Source organism: Scyliorhinus torazame, chromosome 7, assembly GCF_047496885.1.
Source record: "Scyliorhinus torazame isolate Kashiwa2021f chromosome 7, sScyTor2.1, whole genome shotgun sequence".
Taxonomy (NCBI): Eukaryota; Metazoa; Chordata; class Chondrichthyes; order Carcharhiniformes; family Scyliorhinidae; genus Scyliorhinus; species Scyliorhinus torazame.
In genome coordinates, this window is record NC_092713.1 from 139,935,979 (window position 1) to 139,963,353 (window position 27,375).

General features: G+C 46.5%; 1 protein-coding gene across 18 annotated transcripts in view; it reads right to left on the reverse strand.

Moving 5' to 3' along the window:
• Nucleotides 1-13,417: 13,417 nt before the first annotated feature.
• The window catches only part of LOC140426606 (ral guanine nucleotide dissociation stimulator-like 1), a 409,325-nt gene continuing 395,367 nt past the window's right edge, over nt 13,418-27,375 (reverse strand). For all 18 annotated transcript variants that reach the window (XM_072511576.1, XM_072511590.1, XM_072511592.1 and 15 more), the window contains 4 exons: nt 22,553-22,745; nt 20,980-21,231; nt 16,920-17,034; nt 13,418-15,076 (listed from right to left, as the gene is read on the reverse strand). In XM_072511576.1, coding sequence (XP_072367677.1) covers nt 14,892-15,076; nt 16,920-17,034; nt 20,980-21,231; nt 22,553-22,745 — 745 coding nt within the window. In that variant the 3' untranslated portion in view covers nt 13,418-14,891. The remainder of the gene's footprint in view (nt 15,077-16,919; nt 17,035-20,979; nt 21,232-22,552; nt 22,746-27,375) is intronic.

A 27,375-nucleotide genomic window follows, 5' to 3' on the forward strand; every position in this document is an offset into this window, starting at 1 on the left:
ATCTCAATCTGTGCTCCCATTCCCGCCCTCTCCTGCTTCTCCACCTTCGGGAATTCCAGCTGATCCAGGAAACACATCATTCCCTCCTTCCCTTCCGGGGGCTGAGCCTTATATAACCTCTCATAGAATGCCTTGAACACCCAGTTTACTCTCTCCGCTCCCCGTTCCATCTCTCCCTCCTCATCTCTCACCCCACCTATCTCCCTCGCTGCTCCCCTCTTCCTCAATTGGTGGGCCAGTAGCCGACTCGCCTTCTCTCCATACTCATACTGTACACCCTGTGCCCTCCTCCACTGTGCCTCTGCCTTACCCGTGGTCAGCAGGTCAAATTCCACATGTAACCTTTGTCTTTCCCTGTACAGTCCCTCCTCCGGTGCCTCTGCATATTGCCTGTCCACCCTCAAAAGTTCTTGCAACAATCGCTCCCTTTCTTTACCCTCTTGCTTCCCTTTATGTGCCCTTATGGATATCAGTTCCCCTCTGACCACCGCCTTCAACGCCTCCCAGACCACTCCCACCTGAACCTCTCCATTGTCATTAAGCTCCAAGTACCTTTCGATGCACCCCCTCACCCTTAGACATACCCCCTCATCCGCCAATAAGCCCATATCCATTCTCCAGAGTGGGTGCTGTTCTTGTTCCTCTCCTACCTCCAGGTCTACCCAATGTGGAGCGTGGTCCGAAATGGCTATGGCCGTATACTCCGTCCCCGTCACCTTCGGAATCAGTGCCCTTCCCAAGACAAAAAAGTCTATCCGTGAGTATACTTTGTGAACATGGGAGAAAAAGGAGAACTCCTTACTCCTAGGCCTACTAAATCTCCAGGGGTCTACCCCTCCCATCTGCTCCATGAAGTCCTTGAGCATCCTGGCCACTGCCGGCCTCCTCCTGGCCCTGGACCTCGACTGGTCCAGCCCTGGATCAAGCACCGTATTGAAGTCTCCCCCGATTACCAACTTTCCCGCCTCCAGGTCCGGGATACGTCCCAACATACGCCTCATAAAATTTGCATCATCCCAGTTCGGGGCGTATACGTTCACCAGAACCACCGCCTCCCCTTGCAATCTGCCACTCACCATCACATATCTACCCCCACTATCCGCCACTATGGTCTTTGCCTCAAACAGTACCCGTTTCCCCACTAAAATCGCCAGCCCCCTATTCTTCGCATCTAAACCCGAATGAAACACCTGCCCCACCCATCCTTTACGTAGTCTGACCTGGTCTCTCAGTTTCAGATGCGTCTCCTGCAACATAACCACATCTGCCTTTAATTTCTTTAGGTGTGCGAGTACCCGTGCCCTTTTAATCGGCCCGTTCAGCCCCCTCACGTTCCACGTGATCAGCCGGGTTGGGGGGCTCTTTACCCCCCCCCCCCCCCCCCTTGTCGACTAGCCATCCCCTTTTTTAACCCAGCTCCTCACCCGGTTCCCACGCACCCGTATATCCCCCCTGACGGTGCCCCCCGGCCTCGACCACCCCATCCCATAACAGCTCCCCCTTCTCCTTAGCAGCAGCAACCCAGTTAACTGCCCCCCCCCTCCGCTAGATCCCCCTCTAGCGTAGTTGCACCCCCCATGTTGCTCCCAGAAGTCAGCGAACTCTGGCTGACCTCGGCTTCCCCCCTTGTCCTCGGCCCCCACTGTGCGAGGCCCCCTCCTTCCTGCGTCCCTGTTGCCGCCACAATTACCATGGCGTGGGAACAAAGCCCGCGTTTCCCACTCGGCCCCCCCCCTAATGGCCGGCACCCACAGTTCCTCATACTCTTTCCCCCCCCCCCCCAACATTGGGAAGAGAGAAAAGTTACAGGATCACAGAATTAACAAATTGAAAAATCATCCCACCCCCCCCCCCCTTCCCCACCTCGCCCCACATAATCACCCCACCACTTTGTCCCAGAAGCTCTTTCTCTCGCCAGACTATTCCAGCTTCTCGTCCACAATGAATGTCCACGCCTCTTCTGCCGTCTCAAAGTAGTGGTGCTTCCCTTGGTGTGTGACCCACAATCTCACCGGTTGCAACATTCCAAACTGAACCTTCTTTTTGTGAAGCACCGCCTTAGCCCGATTGAAACTTGCCCTCCTTCTCGCCACCTCCGCACTCCAATCCTGGTATACGCGGATCACCGCGTTCTCCCACCTACAGCTCCAAGTTTTCTTCGCCCATCTTAGGACCATCTCTCTGTCATTGTAGCGGAGAAACCTCACCACTATAGCTCGAGGTATTTCTCCAGCCTTTGGTCTTCGCGCCAGAACTCTATAGGCTCCCTCCACCTCCAAAGGGTCCGTCGGGGCCTCCGATCCCATTAGCGAGTGAAGCATCGTGCTCACATATGTCCCGACGTCCGCCCCTTCTGCGCCTTCGGGAAGACCCAGGACTCTTAAATTCTTCCTCCTCGAATTATTCTCCAGCGCTTCCAACCTCTCCACACACCTTTTGTGCTGTGCCTCATGCGTTCTGCCTTCACCACCAGGCCCTGTATTTCATCTTCATTTTCAGCGGTCTTTGCCTTCACGACCCGAAGCTCCAGCTCTTGGGTCCTCTGCTCCTCCTTTAGCCCTTCAATCGCCTGTAATATCGGGGCCAACAGCTCCTTCTTCAACTCCTTCTTCAGCTCTTCCACAGTGCCGCAGGAACTCTTGTTGCTCCGGGCCCCATGACAAACGGCCACCTTCCGACGCCATCTTGCTTTGAGCTTCCCTTCCTTGCCACTGCTCCAGAGGATCCTCCATAATCCGGCCGCTATCCTCTCCCTTTTCCATGCGTGTCCGGGGGGATTCCCTTCTGGTTTACCGCACAGTGTTTTTGGCAGTTTAAATTGCTGTTGGGGCTTCTATTAAGAGCCCAAAAGTCCGTTCCAACGGGAGGTGCCGAAACGTGGGATTCAGCTGGTCATTGCCGCACCCAGAAGTCAAGATGGCTGCTCCCATGATTCGCACGAGGCGGATGACGCGTCAGAAGGGGGCGTGTCGGGTCGGTGCGCAGCCGCTTTGCGAGGCCTGCGGGCCCGAGAGCCTGATTTTTGGGCCGGCTGTTCTTTGTTTTTCTGGCTCCTGGGCCTGGCCAGGCAGACCCTCGCAAAATGCACCTTCTTCCCACAATCGCTGCAGATCGCGGAGCGGGCTGGGCAGCGTGGGCATGGATGCTGGCCCTGCCCGCAGAAGTAGCATGGTGTGCCCCCAGGAAGAGCGGGTCACCGCGCGGCGCAGGCCCGTAACGTGGCGGAGTCTGTTGAAGTCCGAGGGGGGCTCGCAGAGTCCGCGGGGTACGTACCCAAATTATGTCAGGCCACCTCCAGCGAGGAGGCAAGCGTTACCATGTCCTGGAGGCCTTTTGCCCCATTTTCAAGTAGCCGCTGCCGGATGTAGGTTGAGCGGATGCCGGACACGAACGCATCTCTGATGTGCAGCTTCATATGGGTTTCCCCTGTCACACCTTGATGGTCACAGTCCCTGGCAAGCGCGGTGAGTTTTTCAACCGGCAGGTAGAGAGCGTGGCATGTACCTCGTTGATGGGCTTTGCGAACTGCTTGCGTAGTAACTCGACCACCTCTTCATAAGTAGTCGCCTTTTCGAGCGTGGCAGAGATTCTGTGGCTCACCCGGGCGTGGAATAGACGCAGCTTGCGTGGCCCCAGGATGGGAGTCTCTGAGCAGTCCAGACAGGCCTCGAAACATCGGAGCCAGTATTTAAAAATTTATTTTGCCTGCAGTGTCCGTGCTTCCAGGTTGAGCTTCTCTGGCTTTAGGCCTGCATCCATCCTGATGTAGTTTAGCTTCTTAAATTGTTGTACCGTCAATAACAACGCTTAGAGAGTAAAACGGTAAAGAAGGCTTTAATAAGCTAAGAACTAGGCTGGTGCCGAGACGGGTGCTAACTGGGTGCCGCCCACAAGGCGGCCAAATATACGGCTCCCAGGTGGGCGGAGCCGGAGGCGGAGTCCCCCAGGGTTCCAAGTCTGGTCTTAAAGGGGACATCACCTTATATGATGACAAGGGTACAGTAACTGTTCATCACATAACTAGAAGATGGTCAGTCAGGGCAACAAATACCTTGCATATTCTAGTGTTCAATATTTTTAGATAATAGATCATGGGGTGAGGTCGTCTTTAATCCAGTTTGCCACTGATAATAGGATCTTTACCTCAAGGGTTGTAATGCTGTGGGCTGAATTCTCAGTTCACAGCTCAAGTCAGCACTCCAGACAACTCTTGAGGAATTGCTCCATTGTTAGAGGTGCTGTCTTTTGGTTGAGACAGGTAAACACAAGAGATTCCACGGTACTAGCTGGAGAAGTGCAGAGAATTCTCAAGATCCTGGCTAACATTTTTCCATCAACCAACAGCTCCATCAACCAACACCACAAAAAATAACGTTGCCGTGTGGGGGATCCTGGTGTGTGTGCAAATTGGCCCCCACTTGCAACTCTGAAAGCAATCCATCAGCTATGAAGCGCTCATGGCGAGGTCATGAAATAATAAAAACCAATAAACTTAACATCACAAAAGTCAAATCAATTCACTGAACTGTTAGGTACTACTCAACCATGGCATGAACACCAACACAAATTATTATAGCATCTGCAAAAGCTTTCTATTTGTCACAGTGCCTATGGGGATTCATAAAGTAAATAAAATCAAATTTACTGAACAAACCCAAAAGAAAAAAAAACTTACCAAGCAAGATTTCACTTTTTGTAACTTATAATACAAATCAGAATCCATGCAAATTAAACAAATTATCAGGCAAATCACGGTCAGTGCAAACTATAAGTTATACATAGAATAGCAGGTATCAAAGTCTATCTCAGAATTTCTCAGCAGTCCATTTCATCTGTATGGCCAACATTTTCAACCACAAAGTTCTTCCTCTCTCCAGTTCTTCCCTTTCCTTTGTTCTGGTGTCTGCAACATGCACTCTGTATTATTGTTCCAGTTGGCACTATTTCCAGGTCAAGGGTTGTCAGGTCACATGGATCAATATTTTTTCTTATCCAAAAATTAAAATTGATCCCTACACAATTGAAACAAACTCTGCACAGTCCTTTTCAAAATATTTAAAAAAACAATTAGATTCCCCAAACATTTGAAGTTACAAATTTTCCTTAGCTTTACTGCTTCAAGTGTACAGAAGGGCAGCAAGGTGGCGCAGTGGGTTAGCCCTGCTGCCTCACGGTGCCGAAGTCCCAGGTTCGATCCCAGCTCTGGGTCACTGTCCGTGTGGAGTTTGCACATTCTCCCAGTGTTTGCGTGGGTTTCGCCCCCAAAACCCAAAGATGTGCAGGCGAGGTGGATTGGCCACGCTAAATTGCCCCTTAATTGGAAAAAAATGAATTGGGTACTCTAAATTTATAAAAAAGTAAATGTACAGAAATCTAGACAAAAACATTGCATATTAGGAAACTTAATGCTACGAGATGCAGGTTAATGGCTGAAAATGAAAAGGTGGAGAACATGAGACAGGAGAATACAATGTCACATTGCTGCCGGCAATTTACTATCTATGTAAAATAATGGACATGCAGAAAATCAAATTCGTTGGGAATGGGATAGCTTCACATAATGCACTTTTGCTGATGACTGAAGAGACCAATCCTGGACAGGCAGGTTCAGCCACAGGTGTTGCACACAAAGTGGTTATCAGATGTCAGATGGGTTGTTTTTAGTGTTGGCACCACTTGCAAAGCCACTGTAGCCACGGTGGTGCACACAAACACGTCATTGCTTAGTGTTGCCTATGTGTGAAAAAAAACATGAAATTTGAGGTATTAAAAGTCCACGAGCCAGCAAAGTCACCGCAGCTTGATGAGTGCCAATATACTTCAGAGATTTGCCTTTGGGAGAACTGCTGCATGTGTCATTTTGTCCTACCACGAGATGCCCAGGACTTGCCACAAACAGCAAAGATGGAAGTTGTTGGGCTTCCTTTCTTGATAGCTGCAAGTTGTCCATATTGCACTGCCATACAAGATACTGAGAACATAGGCCTCAAACCAACAGTTCACGCTTCCTTCTCTGGAAGCAAAGGTTTTTCCAATGCATGTTAAGTTCTGCATCAAGAGGTAGATTGTTGAAAGTACTGATGTAGACCAAATCTACAGCATACTTTAAAATATATTCACAGTCTGGATACGGAGACAAGTACTGGACACAATAATCCAGTACTTGTGGTACTGCTGCGTTTTGGGGTCTTCCGTGGCAGCCATGAGCTGAGTGGTCACATGAAAAGTGGCTCTCATCTAAGAACATCAACAAAGGCCTTTTAAGCCCAACAAATGGGCACCAGAGGCACAGGAAATCCCCTTCAAATCTAACCCCCCACCAACCGTACTGCCAGTAGGATGGGAAAGAATCAACCGCTCAGCCGAAAAGCCAGTAGAAATTAGGGGAAGGAACCCTCAGCCTTGGAGCAGGGAATTGCAGATGGAGGCACAGAACCGGTGAGATGCAATCCTGCAGCGTTCCCAGCAACAGATCCAGGTGCTGATAGACAGAACCATGGGCTTCATCACCACCGAGTTCAGAAACGTAGGGAGGTGATGAAAAAATAGCTCATTGCGGCATAGGGAGGCAATGGACAATATGGAGTAGAAGCTGAAGGCCCAGGAAACGACGGCATAGGACCTTGAAAAAGCCAAGAGGACCAGATTGTGGCACTCACAGCTGAGGTGGCAAGGCTGGTTAAGATCCAGAAGGGGCCGCTGGCCCTGGCATTGAGGGAGTCCAGAAACTGGAGGGGGTTGGTTCGGGAGGGGGGGGGGGGGAGAAGCACCGTGTTTCGCTGTATGCGGATGACCTGCTTCTGTATATTGCGGATCCGGTGGAGGGGATGGGGGAAGTTTTGGAGACTTTTCGGGATACAAGTTAAACATGGGAAAAAGCGAGCTTTTAGTGGTGCATGCGAGGGGCCAGGAAGAGATATTGGGGAAGCTACCGCTCAAGATGGTGGAGAGGACCTTTCGGTACTTGGGCATCCAGGTGGCCAAGAACTGGGGGGTCTTGCACAAGCTCAACTTAGCGCGGCTGGTAGGTCAGATGGAGGAGGACTTTAGGAGGTGGGACATGTTGCCACTCTCCCTGGCGGGCAGGGTGCAGTCCGTAAAGATGACGGTCCTCCCTAGGTTCTAGTTCGTGTTCCAATGCCTGCCCATTCTCATCCCCAAGTCCTTTTTCAAGCGGGTAAATAGGAGCATCACGCGATGTGTGGGCAAATAAGACCCCGCGGGTTGAGACACTGTTTTTGGGAATGGTTGGAGGCGGCGTCCTGTATATATACTAGTTTGGGGGCACTGGTGATGGCACCGTTGCAGCTTCTGCCGACGCGGTATACCACGAGCCCGGTGGTGGCGGTGACACTGAGAATTTGGGGGCAGTGGAGACTGCATGGGGGGGGGGGGGGGGAGGTAGGGGCCTCAGTTTGGACCCCGATACGGAACAACCACAGGTTAATTCCAGGTAGGATAGACCGTGGGTTCCTAGGCTGGCACAGGGCGGGAATCCGAAGGATGGGGAATTTGTTTATCGATGGGACTTTTGCCAGTCTGAGGGCGCTGGAGGTGAAATTTGGGCTACCCCAGGGAATACCTTTAGGTACAGACATGTTCGGGCATTTGTGAAAAAACAGGTGGGGGAATTTCCGCTGCTGCTTGTCCGGAGGATACAGGACAGGGTGGTCTCGGGGGTGTGGGTGGGGAATGGCAAAGTATCGGACATGTACCAGGAGTTGCAGGAGACGGAGGCGGCCTCAGTGGAAGAACTGAAGGGCAAGTGGGAGGAGGAGCTGGGGGAGGAGCTGGATGAGGGCCTGTGGGCTGACACCCTGGACAGGGTTAATTCCTCGTCTGGCGCCAGGCTTAACCTGATTCAGTTTAAAGTGGTGCACCGGGTGCATATGACAAGGGCAAAAATGAGTAGGTTTTTTGGGATAGAGGACTGGTGAGTGAGGTGTTCAGGGAGCCCCGGAAACCATGCCCATCTGTTCTGGACATGCCCGGAACCTTATGGAATTTTGGAAGGGCTTTGCAAAGGCTATGTCCAAGGTCTTGGACACTCGGGTGAAACCGAGCTGGGGAATAGCGATATTTGGGGTATCGGACGATCCGGGAGTGCAGGAGTCGAAAGAGGCCGAAGTCCTGGCCTTTGCCTCCTTGGTAGCCCAGAGAAGGCTCTTGTTAATGTGGAGGGACGCGAAACCCCCAAGCGTGGAGGCTTGGGTCAATGACATGGCGGGGTTTCTCAGGTTGGAGAAGGTAAAGTTTGCCTTGCGAGGGTCTGTGCAGGGAGGGTCTGTGCAGGGGTTCTCCAGGCGGTGGCAATGGTTCCTGGACTTTCTCGGGGAGCGTTAGGCAGAGGTCAGCAGCAGCAACCCGGGGGTTGGGGGGCGGGGGGGGGATTTCATTTTATTTGTAAGGGGTGGGTGCCCTACTTTGCTTCGTTTTTGTTTATTAAATTCTGAGTTGGTTAGGGGGTTAGGTTGTTTTGTTGGCAGTGTTTTGCCTTCTTTGCATTATATTTTCTATTGTAGTGTTTTGTAAAAAATTATGGAAAAATCTTGAATAAAAACATTTATAATAAAGAAGATCCAGAAGGGGTTAAAGACAAGGTCGACGACCAAAAAAACTGATCACATCAGCAAAATCTGAGGATCATGGAGTTGCAGGAGGGAACAGAGGGGAGAAACCTCACGGAACATGTTGCAGAGTTGCTTGGGAAGCTGGTCAGCAAGCTCTCAGAGAAAGACCACGCCCACAGATCGCTTCGGCAGCGGCCCAGGTCTGGGGAACCATGGCATGCGATAATCAGGAGGATCCACAGGGACTCGGACAAAGAGTGAAACCCGGTGGGTGAAGAGTACGAGAGGGGGCAAGTGGGAAGGACATTTCATCCACCTGTACCAGGACATGCTGCCGACCTGGCCAGGCGCCGGGTTGAATTCAACGGTGCCAAATCCGCGCTGTACGCCAGTGGGATGCGGTTTGGCATGCTGTATCCCGTAAACAGTGGGTCACATGTCAGGGTAAAGAACATTACTTTAATTCCCCGGTGGAGACCAACAGGTTTGTGCAGAAAAATTGACTGGGCAACGGCATACACGGGCTGCAAGAATCTGAGAAGACAGGGTGACCACAGGCAGAAGTGCGGTTGGGGGGGGGGTGGGGGGGGGTGGGGGGGTGGGGCGGGGGACGCGAGGGGGACGAGAGGCATATGGGGTTAAATTGGGGATTCTGACTGTTAGGGGAGCCACTGCAATAACAAACAGGCTGGCGTATGGAGGTATAGCAAAAGGAGGAGACTGCGGTGCACTACCGGGAGAGAGGGAGCGCCTGACAGGAAAGAAGGGGAAAACAGGATTTCAGGGGCCAACTGCGGTAAAGAAAGGCTGGGTGGGACAAACGTTTCATTCATGTTTCAACACTAGGACAAGGGGATGACCATCCTAATCAACAGGATAGTTTCATTCACCGCGACAAGCACAATGATGGAGCCCGGGGGGCGCGGGGGCAGTTCGTTATGGTCAGTAGGACACCGGTAGTCTTGGTAAATATATAGGCTCCGAACTGGGGCGACGCAAAGTTAGTCAAAAAAATAATGGCCGCCATTGTAATCTCTGATCACGTGCCACATTATATGGACGCGAGGTTGGAGAAGGGCCGGGCCCAATGTCCCCCATGGAGGCTGGATATAGCTCTCCTTGCCGTTAAGGAATTCTGCACAAAGATATCCCAAGCCATCAATGGTTATGTAGCCTGCAATCAGAACAGGGAGGTCTTGCCCTCCATGCTGGCGGAAAGGAAACTGATGGAAATTGTAGCAGCGTGGCCCCGCACTTGCGCAAAATGTTCCACAACTCCCCGTCAATGGGGAGCCTACCACCCGCACTGGCCTAGGCCTCAATCTCACTGATCCCAAAAAAGGACAGACCCAACAGAGTGTGGAGCATACAGACCCAAATATTGATGCAAAAAGTTCTAGCGAAAACTTGTGAGGTGCCTGGAGAGCTGCCTGCCAGAGGTGATCATGGGAGATCAGACGGGTTTGCAAAGGCAGACAGCTAACGGGGAACATCAGATGCCTGCTGAATGTAATAATAACCCCATCCAGGGGGAAGACAGCAGAGGTGGTCGTTTCCCTGGATGCTGAGAAAGCCTTCGATGGAGTAGAATGGAGGTACCTCATGGAGGTGCTTGAACGGTTTAGATTGGGGTTCACCGCATGGGTGGTGCTCCTGTACAGCACTCCTCTGACAAGCATACAGATGAATGCTACCAGCTCAGAGTACTTTCGGTTGCATAGGGGAACGAGGCAGGGGTGCCCATTATCCCCACTCCTGTTTGCACTGGCAATCAAGCCAATGGCCATCACCCTTAGATTGACAGAGTGGTGGACAGGCATTCGGAGGGGGGGCAGGGAGCACAGTTGCAAGCTGTGCAGATGACCTGTTTCTACGTGTTGAACCTCCTTGCCTGCACAAAGTCCAGGAGCCCAGTAGTTGTGGCCACACTGAAGACGTGGAACCAATTCAGGCACCATTTCAAGCTTGGTGGTATGTCTATAAGAAGCCCCCAGCTGCAATAACCATAGGTTCATACGAGCAAAGATAGATGCCATACTTGGGGGGGTGGGGGGGGGAAAAGAGGAAAAAAAAAAAAAAAAAGACGAGAGGGACATTGAGAGTAAAGGACACGCACATGGACGGTAGACAGGTGACCCTGGGAGAACTCTCGGAAAAGCTCCAACTCCCGAAAGGGAACGAGCTCAGATACCTGCAGCTGTGCGGCTTTCTCCACAGAGACCCGGACACAATGGTAAGGCTGGACTGGTTTGGAAATGTCAAATGTGACGACATTTACAGACATCTCATGGAAAAGATCAGGATCCCATTGGACGAGACCAGACAGAACTGGGTGGAGGAGCTGGGCATTGAGATAGGGGAGAGGACGCTGGAGCAAGGAGCTGCACAGGAACAACTCCACCATCTGTAGCACCGGGTTAAGCCTGATGCAGCTCAAGGTGGTGCACAGAGTGCAACTCACTAATACACACATGAGCAGGTTCTTCCCGGAGGTGGAGGATAAGTGCGAGCGGTGTCACGGGGTCTGGCCAGCCACACCCACATGTTCTGGCCCTGCCCCAGATTTGGAGTTCTGGACAGCCTCTTTTGAGACAAAGCCCAGGGTTGTCAGGAGAGTGGGAGTTGCTAGAGCCATGCCCATCTGTGGCAGTCGTTGGGGAGTTTAAGCATCCAGAGCTCAACAAAGGGAGGGGGGGGGGGGGCGGGGGGAGGCGGATGCCTTGGCCTTCGCCTCACAGATCAGCAGGTGGAGACCACCTAACTGATCACCAGGTGGAGACTCCTGCCAGATTGAAAGTTGGCAGCTTCACCCAGTGTCTCAAGAGTGGCTCTCAGACCTGGCCGACTTCCTGAGACCAAAGATAAAATTTGCGATCAGTAGGTCCCCAGATTCCACGATACATGGAAGAAGTTCAAACTTCTGAAGACCTGTTTGTAACCAGGAACTAACTGCAGGAGGCAGGGGGAACAGGGGGCAGGGCAGGGTGTTCTGCCGAGATGAAAGGGAGCTCATGTACAGATGAGAGACAGGGAGGAAGGCCACTCGCCAGAGGGAACACATCCCCCCCTCCTATACATGGAAAATCGAGGAAGAGTATCATCTGAACCTCGCTTGAAAACTCAAATGGGGGAAACAGGACCTCCCCTATCAAAATAAGGGCAAATAGAAATAGTGTGTTCTGGCATTGATTGGAAATATAAATAAGAGAATGTGAGCACAGCAACCTGGTTCATATGGAAGTGACAACCTGTTGTATAGATGTTTATGAACTTGCTGTTTATTAGCTTCTTCCTTGCGTTCTTGCCAATGGTGGTCTCTTGTTGTGTATAACTTTTGTTACTAAATGCCAATAAAGAGTGGCATGATGACACAGTGGTTAGCACTGCTGCCTCATTCCACCGATGAAGTATTTTTTCAGGTCTGTGACTTGGGTTTGATTCCTGCTCTGGGTCACTGTCCATATGGAATTTGCACATTCTCCCAGTGTCTGCGTGGGTCTCACACCAACAACCCAAAGATGTGCAGGGTAGGTGGATTGGCCACATTAAATTGCCCCTTAATTGGAAAACATTTTTAAATCCCAAAAAAATATTTTTAAAAAGATAGATTGTCTAACACTGTGGATCCACGATAGAAGAATTTGCTAGCAGGGCGCTGTTTATCAACAGAGCTGTGACACCCTGTCTCATAACCATGGTTATATTTAGCTTGCTGCTTGTTTGAGTCCGGTGTTCTCAGCATGTTGTATGGGCTTGTACTATGAACAGGAACAGGTTACAGACATGGGAGAGACAACACATGTGTATTTGCAGCTCAGTTTCTGCATGAGTGACTAGCGCCGCATCACCAACATAGATTTATCCATTAAGACATGCTGTATTATGGTCTCCACTTTCAGTCTGGATAGATTGCAGAGCTGGTCATCTGACCCAATATTTATAGATAAACACCACCCAAATCAGCGCGTGTAAACATCCAGCATCATCAACTTATCCACTTACAAACTAATTATGGAAGTTAAACTAACTTGCACCTTATTTGGAAAAGTTACACATTCAGATTTCTTATGAGTGGAAAAATTTACGGATTATTTTAAGACTGAATTAAGTTTGACCTTAGAATTATAGCAATAGCAATCAACTTTGAATCTGATCTAGCCAGCAGAGATAAAAGATAGACACACAAGTTGGGAAGGAGGAGTAGAGGAGAGTGAGAGACAAGAACGATTGAGGATACATCTAAGGCAACAGCAAACTAGCCAAAAATTTCAGATGGGGCAGGACATTTTAAAATGGGGAATGCAGAAGCTGCCCCATTCAAAAAGTTGTAAATCTAATTGTTCACACCACAACTTTGGTGAATACGGTTTGATGTTGAACAATTAAATGGGGGATGGACAGGGGAGGGAAAGCATCCTGACCACATCTGTAGATATGCCCAGTGTCATTGTCTAGCAGATCATCAATACATAAAACACTGACTGGGCAAAAACTGGTACAGAGAGGGGGTGGAAAACTGGTATATAAAAATAATGCAAATAGTTAACTACTTTTGTTTTTCAACTCATCACCATACCATTGGAGAGCATGTGGCTTGGCTATATTATTTGATCAGCTGGTGTAAAAACATGACGACACTGCAGTTACCCGATCATCAGCCTTGGTTTCTAGTTACAAGCATCCATAACACCACATTAAGGGGAGCTCGCAACACATGGAAATTGCCTACTGGAGTACCAACAGGCAATGAAATAACTATTTAGATATGAAGTGCACTCATAACGTGTGTGATATGTCAAGCCCTGCCGCCTTCCATTTCAAACAAATAAAATCAAACATTTGATGCGTTGAAATTTTAGTAACTTTTTATTTAAAACAAATTATATAATATAGAAGGAATATGGAAGATATTTACAAAAGGGTACACTTAGAAAAGTAAAATGTACAAATAACTCAATAGGATTTCCTCTAATACCTGCACCAAGTGTAGTTGGCATAGCCCAGATGTTGAACCTTTTTAGTGACGAGTAGTCTTGTGTAATTGTGCCTGTGCCCGATAAGTGAATCCTATTACAGGGCATCAAGTGGTTGATAAGCAACACGAAAAATACATGGACCACCCTAACCCAGCTGGTGAGCTCCCCAAATCCCCTCCTCACAAAAACTCAGGCACGTCGATTCATATTGGGAAGGGACACTGGAACGTTGAGTGTGGAAGACGCTGGAAATGTTAAAGTGCTTCAGCACTTGCAGTTTTTCTGATGGTTAATTTATACATAGTGCAAACCTGAATTTGATAGAGACCCAAATACTGTTAAGACATTCTTGGCATTTTTTGCTACTTTTGAAGGGATTTTTTTTTGGGATACATCTAAGTGAACATACATAATTAGTGCTGTCCTACACCTGAGAAGTGATTGCAATAAAATGAAGAGGTCAATGAATTAAGTGTCTGTTGGGCTCTTGACCATTAAGATCTGTACTTTCACACAGAAAGGATATTGCTTATTCTTTTATTACTGTAGGCTAGCCCACACAAGATAATGGCAGTTCTAAGAAATTGAACACACGAGGGACAAAAAAGTATTCATATCTCAGATGATCTGGTCCCCTCTGCAGCTTTTAAAGATTTTTTTTTCCAAAAAGGTTTACACTTACAAATATATATACAAAATAACAATTCAATATAAATTCAGTATAAAGCTGAACATCAATTCAAAACAAGTGCAATATCATTGGCAATAATAAACTATTTCATATTTCTTGCAGTTGTCCTTCGTTGAAGGTAAGACATTGCTGTATAATCCAGAAGAGGTTAAGCCACTGGAAAAGTAAAGAGGGAAGGCAGGAAACATGTGCTGAAGAGTTCAAGGGCCAATCCAAATACTTTTGTTGAAGTATTCATCATCCGGCCAATGACAAGATGGTGGCTGGTTCACTTGCTACAAAGCGGTCATGGAGGAACCTAGGCAAGATCACTTGCAAATAGTCACAATTCAGTCATACGTAACAAAAAAGTTTTTTTTCCTCTTCCACTGATTTTGACAAGCACGTAATCTTCATCAAGTCTGTGGCTAGCCAGCAGACTTTGGTGACAGGATCCAATCCTCTAGCCATCTTTCAAAAGAGCTGATGTGCAAAATGTTTCAACAGCAGACCAAGCATTGTGCTCAAAAGTTAAGAGTTCGGTCAATGCTATCCATGGTGTCCAATAATTTAAGTAGAATACTGTCAAGGTGATTTATTCACATATATTGCAGGGCTTTTCTAATACTGAGTGGTGTTTTTAGCTCTGACAGGTACAGCTGCATGAAAAACTCCTTACAGCGTAACCTTGCTTAGTCTGTGCGTTGATGTTCCTTTTTTGGCTGCTCTGGGTAGAGTCAAGCATGACCGGCTTCGCAGCTTAACCGGTTTGCTCGAGTTGCGCTTTCTCAGAATAAAATCAAAATTCACAGAAGTGTTCATAGCATAAAACACATTGGCATTGTTTGGAATCATAAACTCTGGAAAGAAAAAGAAATGTACATGGTTATTTACACATGCATTTTGATTGGCTAATGCGTAGGATCCAACTGCAATTTAGATGTGGAAGTATGAATGGCTGCAAGGGTTCTGAACGTATGACAAATACATGCTTCTTGGATAGGCTCAATAAATAAAAACAAATTATTTAATCTCAGGATATGACCAGAATTTATTGCCCCTTCCCAGTTGCAACCCGCCCCCCCCCCCCCATTGAGAATATTGGTGGTGCCCACCCTCTTTCTCACAGTTTGATACAACTGAATGACTTGCTAGACCATTTCAGGGAGCAGTTACAAGTTAACAATGCACAGACCAAACCAGGTAAGGATATCTGGGTTCTTTTCCTAAAGAACATTGACATTGCGGCGATTGGATAATTAGTGAAACAATTGGGTTCTGCTCTTGCCAGTATTGAAGTAGAATAGCTACTGTTGTTATTGCTGAAAAACATTACCAAATGTTCCATTATTGTTGGAGCTGAATCCTGTACCAAACACCATTGGGGAGGCACCATTATTGAAAGGAACCCCAGCCTAAGACAGCAAGGTGATCAGCACTACTGTTCACAGCACCAGGGACCCGGGTTCAATTCCGACGTTGGGTGACAGTCTGTGTGGAGTTTGCACGTTCTCCCTGTGTTTGCATGGGTTTCTTTTCACAGTCCAAAATGTGCAGGTTAGATGGATTGGCCGTGCTAAAAAGATTGCCCCTTAGTGTCCAGGGATGTGGAGGTTAGGTGGATTATGGGGATAGGGCAGGGGTGGGCCTCTGTAGGGTGTTCTTTTGGAGGGTAGGTACAGACTTGGATGGGCAGAATGGCCTCATTCAGGGATTCTCTGAACTCAAAGATGAAACTTACTATCCCCATTTTCCCCAGGGCAATGAGGGATGCACAATAAATGCTAGCTTTGCCAGTAATATTTGCATCCAGTGAATTGTTTTTTAAAAATCCTGATCAGAATAGCATGTAAAATGCTTTGTAAAATTCCACCTAATGAGTATTCTGCTTAGTGGAGTCTGGACAGTTGAGAATCTGCAGGATTTTTAACCTTGGCAGAATCAAAGCCGCAAAGACTGATCCTGACTTCAACTTTTCTCTTGGAGAGGTAGTGGGGACATGGGGTACAAAATTAGCTACTTTTCTTGCTTCATGGCCAGATTGTTGGAGGGCCAAAGTAAAAAAAAATGGTTCTTGATTTCAACAAACTAAAATGGTAATTATTTTTGGGGGGTGGGGTGGAGAAGAATAACCAGCTGGAATTAAGAAATTAATAAAGTTGATAAATTGTGAATTATTCAAATAATTGACTCCACTACCAACTCCACATGTGCATCTTTCAATATAATATCACTTTCAGGAGATTGGTTGACATAGTTGCTTTCATTGGATGCAGATAATAGCTACTTAGTAAGGAACGTAATGTGAAACTCCTCCACTTGGATAAAAAGCAAAAAAAATTGCGAATGCTGGAAAATCACAAAAAGAACCTGAAAATGCTGGAAAAGCTCAGCAGGTCTGGTAGCATCTGTGGAGAGAGAAACCGAGTTAACGTTTCAAATCCCTATCATTTTTCTTAAGAGGAGTCACATTGATTCAAAACGCTAACTCTTTCTCTCTCCACAGATGTTACCAGACCTGCTGTATTTTTCTAGCATTTTGTGTTTTTATTCCTCCAAGTTGGAACCAGCTGAGTGCAATCGGCCACGTTCAATGCCAGGAATTTGAATTTTCCCAGTTTTGGTAAAATTAGAAGAAAATACCAATTTGCTGCCAGAGATGATGATTTATCACAAGTTGAAACACGATTTTCCACCTCTCACCTCTATCTTCTGAGATGACCTGTACTAGCTGATAATCCTCTGCATGCTCTGTTTCAAGGTTGTGCTTGGACATGGCTCTCTGGATAACCACAGGCGCTTTATCTTGGTTTGTCAGCTAAAGAGGAAAAAGTATTTACTTTTCATTAGGAATAATGAAAAAGTGCAAGGCCTTTCCAAAGGGCTTGAAAATGGCTGCTTTCACCCGGTAGATGAAAAGTAATGTTGCATTGAATGCTGCACAAGTTACATCAGAGAAATAATACCCATTTAGGAAACTGGTCTATGACCCTCAACCACCCCCAACTTTTAAAAACATAATTGACGGGATGTGGGCGCTGGTTAGGCGAACATTTATTGCCCATCCCTACTTGCCCTTCAGAAGGTGGTGGTAGGTGCCTTCTTGAACCGTTGCAGTTCTTGAAGGGTAGGTACATCCACTGTGCTGTTAGGGAGGGAGTTCAAGAATTTGGTCCCAGCAACAGTGGAGTGGCGGCGATATATTTCCAAGTCAGGGTGATGAGGGGAACCTCCAGGTGGTGGTGTTCTCAGGTATCTGCTGCTCTTGTCCTTCTAGATGGTAGTGGTCATGGATTTGGAAAGCGCTGTTTCAGGAACCTTGGCGAGTCCCTGCAGTGCATCTTGCAGATGGTACACATGGCTGCCACAGTTCATCGGTGATGGAGGGTTTGAATGTTTGTGGAAGGAGGAGAAATCAAGTGGGCTTTGTCCTGGATGGTGTCGAGCCTCGAGTGTTGTTGGAGCTACACTCATCCAGGCAAGTGAAGGGTATTCCATTACACTCCTGATGTGTGCCTTTTAGATGGTGAACACATGGAGGCTTTGGGGGGGTCAGGGAGGAGAGTTACTCACCGTGGGATTCCTAGCCTTTGACCTGCCCTGGTAGCCACAGTATTAATATGGCTAGTCCAGTTCAGTTTTTAGCAATGGTAACCCCCAGGATGTTGATTGTGGGGGATTCAGCGGTAATTCAATGGTAATGCCATTGAATGTCAAGGGGCAATGATTAGATCCTCTCTTGAAGGAGATGGTCATTTCCTGGCAATTGTGGAGCAAATGTAACTCGCCATTTGTCAGCCCAACCCTGGCTATTGTCTAGGTGTTGCTGCATTTGAACTTGGATTCCCTGGATTGGGATTGCAAAACCTGCCTTCATGCTCTGTAATCCATTCGCTGTGAACAGTGAAGGCACATGCATGAATAGACAAGAGTAACAGAGCCCAGAGTTCTGTCACTAGGATTCCCGGGCAATTTTATCCACATTTGCAGGTAAAGCAAATAAATTTGTAGAAAAGATTCATTTAAATGCTCCATTTCGTTTCCTCCTATACCATTTTTCTATTTTTGACATTTACTTTCCATTCACCAAAAGGGTTAGTCTGCCATTTACTAATATTAGTGCATGTTTACATAAAATAGATTCATAAAACCAATTAAGAAGACACTTAGCAACTTTTAGTTTCAGAGTGGAGTTCAAAAATGTAGTACCCACCTCAAAATGAGACACATTCGACTGGTGTTAGGTAAACAGGATATTTAAATGACCAAATGCACTGCAGTATTCTTTTAAAAAACCTTTTTGGTTTTTGTTCAATCCCACGTTACATCTGGAGCTCATTTCACCCAGCCCAAGAGGTTGAACAACCCAGGATGACCCCATGAGAGAAGTGCACTGGCAGATCTGGGTATTTCTTCTAGACAATTGGAAGGTTTCCCCAGTCGAGAGACTGTGTGCGTGTATTTCCCCTTTTAAGCTGCAGTCCATGGTTACAAATTGACTCTTTCCAGCCACTCAGGAACAAAAGTCATAATAAATGTGTTACAGATCAGCCGGATTGAAAAAGACAAAAGCGGTGCAATCAAATGCGATAGTTTGAGGTTGCATCAATTTGCAATTATTCAATATTTAAGTTGATTTATGAACTACAGCCTTTTGGACCTTGTATGGGTACATTCAGCAGAACTATATTTTGGCTACATTAAAGATCCTGCCATTCTTCTGTTCCAGGATGAATTTCAAGACAGGATGAATTTCAAGACATTCAAGATACTAAAATGTGTGTCTGATTAATGATGCTATTATCCAAGGTAAGAAAGTTACAGACTATTATTCTTAACGATAAATCTCCTGCTTTGTCATTTGATGGCAGAACTCTGTTTTGGGGGCAACCACGGAGTTCTAGATGTCTGGATCAGCTGGCCAAGGACAACTCAAGTTACTTGGTGCAAGCTCCAACGTTTGCAGCGATCTCGCACATCTGTCACGATCCATGCCACAAGTAGAGATGTACTCTTTGTCTCCCAAGATTGCTCCACATCATAGCCTCAACTCCACCCCCATGACAGGCTACATATCGGAGCAGTTTATATGTGACAACTTTAAACATGGGAGATGTTAAGCTGTGAATTCACAAGCTGGATCTATGCCAATTGGCATCACATTCATAGCATAACCACCAGAGTCCAATCTGGTAAAGGCAGACAGAACAGAGAAACATAGGTTTCATACATTTCAAGTTTCTTGTTATTCTTGGTGGGGTTGGTTTCTTATGTTACAAAGGTTACTGCAGTATCTTTGACATCAGAAAAGCTCCCTCGGTTATGAAAGATCATCACAATATATTCCAAAACTAAAACATTTCCAAAGTTAAATTTCAAAAATTTACTAATGGATTTTTTTGGCCATGCTAGATAGAAAAATCGCCTAGTGTGAATATACAGATTTCACGAGATTCAGCTCTGACAAACCCCCTCTCCTTCACTGATACAGGAGAACCAACTTTCATTTGCATGAGAAAACATTTTATTAAATCATCTAAATTATGCCTGAATGCTGGCTTGGAAAGTGACTGACGCTAAAAAAAAAAAACTTTTGCATGGATGTTTCTTAAATTGATTATAAACTGACTGACCCAGTAGTCTATGCACGTTGATAGCAATAAAATGCAATCTATGAAACCCTAAATGATGTAATTCCTTTGAGCATTCATGAAGCATGCTCAAAAATAATATACATTGTTTTAAACTATGAAAACATGCGCTGTCTAAATTTGAAATCCTCGATAAATATTTTTTCCATATTCCAACCAAACTGGGTCAGGACACCATTATGAATAATGACAGATTGGCTCATTTTAAACTTCCAATGATTCGCTCTCGTCTCGGATGCAAAATCAGACACAAGGTATGTCCACAACCAATAAGCATTATTAATTGGCTGTACACAGAGATATGTCCCTTTCCAAATGGAGGCGATAGGCTAGGCTAAACTCTTCCAATGAGACCTGGAGACTGCACTTTTGGTTTATTATAATAGTTATTTGCTACTGTTTGTTCTGGGGGATATAATATCAACACAGGTATTTGGAAGGCACAATCAAAGAGATTTGAAATGATCTTTCTGAACACGATACATGAAGATCATCAAGTTAGATTTTGAACTGTATACATCTTCTCCCCCATTTTTGATTGGTTCTCTTCTATTTGGTATCCTTTTAAATTCCACGTGAGCCAAAGCCAAGGAAAGCCTTGCAAAAATTATTCAATCAGCTAACAGTAGCAGAGCTACTTGTGGTTAGTCATACACTAATTGAAGGACCCACGCTCCAATTTGCACCTCCTTACCACATTGTTGTGCAAGGAGTGAGGACTAATGGGGGTTAGGGAGAAATAGTAAACATTAATAGACATCATTCCCCAAATAGGCTTAAGAATGTTACACCTTGCTGTGCGAATTTAATGAGTACGGACAGAAAAAAGGCTCCAAGGCCAAACGAACAGTGCGACATCACTCTAAAAGCAAGTTGAAGTGATGGTCAAAATACTCAGGAAACAGAATACATCAAAAGCATGGAAAGTAGACAGTGAAGTAGCAGTGATCAGTCACACAACCATCTTTACTATGGCTGCATGGCAACCAATGGTTCAGAGGCCATTTTTTTCTCAGAAATAAATGTCCCCTTACATTTATGTCTCTACTGACAGAAATTGACAACCATCACACAACATGAACATGACTAAAGAAAAAAAACCATGCACTTACCAAAATGCTTTTGTATAGATTTCCATTGTCATCCTCTAGGCTGACTCGGATGATACAGCTATCTTCATTCTGGTGGTTGTATACGGGAAGTGCTGATGCTGCATTGCAGGAGGTGGCTGAGGCGGAACGCTTGTGAACCTTGGTGTGGAGGGCTAATGGCGATGATGACACAGTGCTGAACAAGGATGAAACTCCCGAGGAGGTGGTTTCCACAGAGTGCGTGGATGAAGATGAAGACAAGGATTCGGATGACTGCAGAATAAATTATTTTAGAAAGAAAATTTTCAATGATTATATCTCTGATAGGCCCTCCTTCCCAGTTACATCCATTATGCCATGAGCTCTCGGATATTCCCTCAAAAATGGAGGCATTGCAGACACAACTATTTGGTCTGGAGGACAATGAAGGATGCACAATTTCATGGTAGTTTTACTGTGAAATATTTTCTTTGGGTTTCTCCCCCTCCAAGTTAAATACAACTCTGATGAATGATGTCATCTAATGTCTACTCATTGTTAAGCCAACATCGTCAGTTATCATTTAGCATACTGCATGCACAAGTGCACTGTGGGCTATTATATTTGAACATTTAAGCTACTCTCAAATTGTTAAATAATCCCTTCAGGATTTGGAGTTTCCGCTCAGTATTTGAGCAATTTTATACTCGCGCAAATATTTACCTGCCTGCGTCACCTGGCTACTCACTTGCAGCACCCGCCTACATTGGTTGAAGTTAAACACACCCAGTGGTGATGCGATGTGCGCTTGTGCAAGCAAGACAGCTGGTGCATGTGCAGGCGAGAGACAGCACCAGAGATCGAAAGAAAGGAGAGACACAAGAAGAATGAGGTGTGGGGTGGGATAGATAGAAGTGAGGAAATTAGGATTCAAATCACCCAGGTCACTCTAAAGTAGTTCTTCAAAGATGACTGCAGATTATTGGTCATGAAGAGGCAGTAAAGTTATTGAAGAGGAGGATTACAAGGACTGAAAAAGGTAAAGCCGTAGAGGGAGGGTAATTTAAAACACGTAGCACTCCAAAACACCCAAAGCTTCCTTTGTACATATTTATACAAAACAAGCTTGTATTAGCCAAACTTGTATTTCATGTTAACAAAATCAGTTTGCAATCCATAAGAGTTAATTTTAATTTTTTTGACATCCGATGCCTTTGAAACAACATGGTTGAGACAGAAGTCCCACCTTCAGGTTTGAAAATGGGAGGCCTCCCCACTTCGACCGGCAGTTTGACCTGGGGTAGCATATTGCTGGCAGTGGTCAATTATGAGGCTGTCGCTGGAGCCAGGTTCAAATTAAGGATAGAGGTTTGCCAAGAGATGTCAGCCCAATCAGGTAGTCAGATGCCCGCAAAGAAAGACAAGTCGGGTTTGGTCAGGCAAGAGAGACAGGTGATCACAACAGTTTGTCGCTGAGCACCCTTGTATCCCATTGACTGTCAAATTACAATTGGAGAGTGGAGTGGAGTATGTATTAGATGATCCCAAACCTCCCTGGAGATGTCTTAACTCCTACGACAACATGTTGTGTGGTGAACAAATGCCTGTGTGTCACCTTTTTCTGTGGTCCTTCTCGAGTATCAGTCTGCGAAGTACACGGCTCTTCGATTTCCAAACTGCTAGAATCCGATGATGAAACGCTGACTGAGTCAATACTCTCTGCTGAGCTCCCACTCTCAGGGGATTTAGGCTGGTCAGAGTTCTTAGTTGGAGTGCTGCTTGCGTTTACTTCTGCCCCTAGAAATAGGCTGCAGGAGAGAAAGGCAAAAACACTGAAAAACTGCTAAAAGTCATTGCATTCCAGAGTTTACTGTTGATTCGAGCGGCATTTAGCGACCAGTGGCCCAATACCTGAACAATTTTTGAAATATGTTGAGGTACATACGCTATCCCACCTGAGCTGGTTATGCAACTTATTGAAATAAAAACAGAAAATGCTAGAAAGAATTCCAGCACCCATGGAGAGAGAAAGAGCCAAAGTTACGTATCAGAACCTATTACCCTATTTATATTTTGGTTACAAAGAACTACATTTGAAAAGGTTCTTCTTTGAGAGCTACTAACAGCAGTAATAAACTTGTATTTATACAGCTTTTATCAATACCTTAAATCCTCCCCAGATGTGTCATAGGAGGAGTGTTGTGTAATAAAATGAGTCATTGCGCTACAAGGGATATGGGGGCATATTTTTATTGAATAGCTTTGTCAACTTTGGCAATGCTTTTGTGTAGACCTGCCTGCATCGAGAGTATAGTGTGTCAATGTATAGAGACTTTTAAATACAACAAATTGCATTATTTGAATCGGACAGCCTTGATAATAGGGTCAATTTCTCTGCACTGCCCCATTATCCATGTATTAAAGGATAATTAGGTTGCCCCTATCCCATTGTGCCCATCTAAAACAGAGACAGGAGTACAGCAGTGTAAAAATTGTGCCAGGTTTGATTGAAGGATTGTGCAGACAAGGTATTTTGACTTTGTGATAAATGGGAACCTGGAAGAGTGCAACTTCAGCAGTCGAGAAAGCTGCCGCAAGACGGACATTGAGCTTCATTTACAGATGTAAGTACTGAGTGTATCAAATTCATGTCATTTATAAGGGCAGGAAACTGATACTAACTGTTTGTGTTGGCTATCCCTCGATTCAAGGATGACGTCCACTGAGGATCGCGGGTTTCTACCATGGGCCTTCATGCAACTGAACAGACTGATTCTCAAGCCCCAGATCTTTAGGCACATAGGGCAGGCTGTCCCACAAGACAGGGAGAACCAGAATGCAGGATTTCCTTCCTTTATTTCCTTTTCTGCCACCCGTCTGCCTCCCCATTAAGGTGTTTGGATTCAAAGTGTGATGCAGCTTGATGGATAAATTGTCACAATTGAGCAATTGGTAGTAAGCTCCTCCGAATCATTGTCAACATTGCTGTGCTGCAAGGTGAACTTTACAATATTATCTTTATTAGCGTCACAAGTAGGCCCACATTAACACTGCAATGAAGTTACTGTGATAATTCCCTAGTTGTCACACTCTGGTGCCTGTTTGGGTACACAGAGGGAGAATTCAGAATTTCCAATTCACCTAACAAGTATGTCTTTCGGGACTTGTAGGAGGAAACCGGAGCACCCGGAGGAAACCCACGCAGAAACGGGGAGAACGTGCAGGCTCTGCACAGACAGGCGACCCAAGCTGGAAATCAAACCCGGGTCCCTGGCACCATGAAGCACCAGTGCTGAGCACTGGTTGATGAGATTTCTCAGCGTTCGTGTGTCACTGGTGCTTAGTCCACATCTCACCACGGTACAGGTATGTGGTGACAACAACTGCTCTGCACACTCGGGCATACAAGACCCCAAACTGCACATTCTCCCAGCGTCTGCGTGGGTTTGCTCCAGTTTCCTCCCACAGCCCAAAGATGTGAAGGTTATGTGGAGTTACGGTAGGGGAGTGGGCCTCAGTCGGGTGCTCTTTCAGAGGGTCGTTGCACACTCAATGGGGTGATGGCCTCTTTCTGCACTGTAGGGCTTCTATGCCATCACTACCCTCAATGAGACTTTGCTGCCACTCTCCATGAAGCTATGTCCACTACAGAACTGGGCCAAAGATACCTTAGATGCAAGTGGATTTAGTTGCCCTTTGAGACCTAGCAAAAGAATTCCAGACAGGGTTGACTAATATATATGGAGTATAAAAGTGAACCGTGTGGCATGGGTGGTTGCCTCCTTTGTTAATCACACTGGGTCTGCTGCATCTTGAACCCACTCATGCATATTCACAACACAGCCCACATTGCCTGCCTGATGCCTTGTGCCCAGTTACAAGGTACCAGCAAATAAAAAATGCATTTGTTGGGTGAAAAATTGAGGCAAACTATTAATGCGAGAATTGCATGTCATTGAGGAAAAGGGTAGTGTTGGCATCGACTTGTGCGCCCAAGTATATGCAAAAATTATGAGGCCAGAAAATGGGGGTGTTTTGTATGTGAGCCACAGCAAATCAAGGGCTGTGATATATTTAGGCAAAATACAGAGGTCCAGATTTTAGACTGACAGCAAAACAGAATGCACAGTCACTGAAATTGACAGAAATTTCAACCATTTCCGCACATGTAGAATAACTGCCATGGGTGCCGCAAGATTACAATAGAATCCCTATGCAAATTAGTGAACTTCTGAAAATTTCCACATCTATGCTATTAGTCTTTCTGAAGAAAAACTCTCGAAAAACTTGCAATTTGCTGAATGAGGTTTTTAAATGGACATATCAACCTCAATTACTGCAAAGCACCCTCACTAATCCCCAAAAGTTAAATTTATATTGCAGAATGTTTCTCCATTATTTAAAAATGTCTCCTTATTTAGCTACTATAACCCAAATAATAATTTGCTTTGTCATCTGAAATGTAAAGCAAAGGCATTCAACTGCGTGTTGCAGTCAGAGAGAATACCACAATACGATTGGCTTCCTATTCAGCTGCCTGAAGATCCACTTGACTTCGCACCAGATTCAAATTTACATCAGGAAAGGGGAAATCCTTGCAGAGATTGCAGTTGATGGCATATTCAATGAGGGCCTTCTCAGTGAAGGTTGGTGAGTTTGGTGGTTGTTGTGATTGGTGGTGTGGGGGGGGGGGGGGGGGGGGGGGGGGGGAGGAGAGAAAGAGGTGGTGTATTGCAGGGATCTGATGCACAATTCTACATGGAGTTGGAGATAGGAGAATTACTCCTTGAAGACCCGGGGCAGAAATGGCCGTCTGCCAAGAAATATTCCCCCTTCTGCTGGAAAAATCCACTAGGTGTTTTGATTTTTGTGTTCAGATGACATAAGACCGAGACTTTCCAGCGTGTTATTCCAACCCTGCTATTAATCTATTTCTTATAAATAGAAAAATCCAATATAAAATGATTAGTGCAGAAAATTTCCCAATGCTGCCACACCTTAAATGTATACATAATCTTTCATCAAAATTGAGCGCAAAAAAACCCACAACATTATTTGATAGGAAACTGCACACAAAACTTTGATAACTCTGAATTGGGTCTTCAATATACTGCTGCAGCTAAAGATAGGGTTTGCCCTCAGGAACTTGCATTTATATTCCATATTTAAGATGGTTAAATGTTCCAAAGTACTTAGAAGCAGATGGTATGGACTTCCGGGTGCGGCTATGCAGAGCTAGGTCGCATATTCGGCAGCTCCTGATTGGAACGGACTTTTGGGCTCTTTTACAGGGCCCCCACGGCATTTGTTTGACATTTCCCGGTGTGGGAAGAAGGCTGCAATATTCCCCCGACAGTGTCCCCCAGGAAGGGTATGTCTCTGGGTTGCCAGACACGGCAGAAACAGTAAAAGATTTGGCTGCAACTGCAGGATAAACAGGGCCTCTTCCAGCATGCAGGCGGGGGAAGGGCAAGCTTAAAGCTGCAAGCTGACCTGAGGGCCTGTATCAAAGGTGAATTCTAGCAGCAGAGGGAACAACTGTGAAAAGACCTCATCAAGGCCACTGAAAGGACTTCCGGTTGCGGTGATGCCTAGCTAGCCGCACGCTTCGGCGGCTCCAGCTCCGACGGACCTTCGGGCTCTTTTAAGAGCCCCAACGGGGAATTTTTCGACGACGCAATCCGGTGTGGGGTGTGTGAGAAGGGAGTCCCCCCCAAACGAAGGAGGAAAAAACCGGCGGCTGCAGCGCGAGGAATCGTCGACCAAAGGGTCAGAAAGAGAGAAGTACAAGATGGCGGCGGAGAAAGCACAGGCGACATGAGGGCCTGAGCAGGATGAAATTGTGAGACGGTGCGTGGAGCTGCTGAAGAGGGAGGTGTTGACCCCGTTGCTACAGGCAATTGAGGGGCTCAAGGAGACATTAAAGACCCAGGAGACAGAGCTCCGCGTGGTGGAGCAGAAGGTGACAGATATTGAGGACGAGATCCTGGGCCTGGTGGTTAAGACACAGACGCATTTCATAAAAAGTGTACTGAAATGATCGAAGCCCTAGAAAATGGAGCGCGAAGGAAGAACCTTCGAATACCGGGTCTCCCTGAGGGTGTGGAAGGAGTGGACTGTGGAGCGTACGCAAGTACGATGCTGAGCTCACTGATGGGTGCTGAGGCCCCTACGGGCCCCTTGGAGGTGGAGTGGGCAAATCGGATTCCGGCGAGAAGACCTAAAGCGGGGGAACCACCCAGGGCGATAATCGTGCGATTTTACCGCCTTAAGGATAGAGAAGAGGTCCTGAGATGAGCTAAAAAGGTGCGGAGTAGCAGATGGGAGAATGCAGTGGTACGGGTATACCAGGATTGGAGTGCGGAGGTGGCGAGAAGGAGGGCGAGCTTCAACCGAGCCAAAGAGGTGTTGTATAAAAGGAAGGTGAAGTTCGGGATG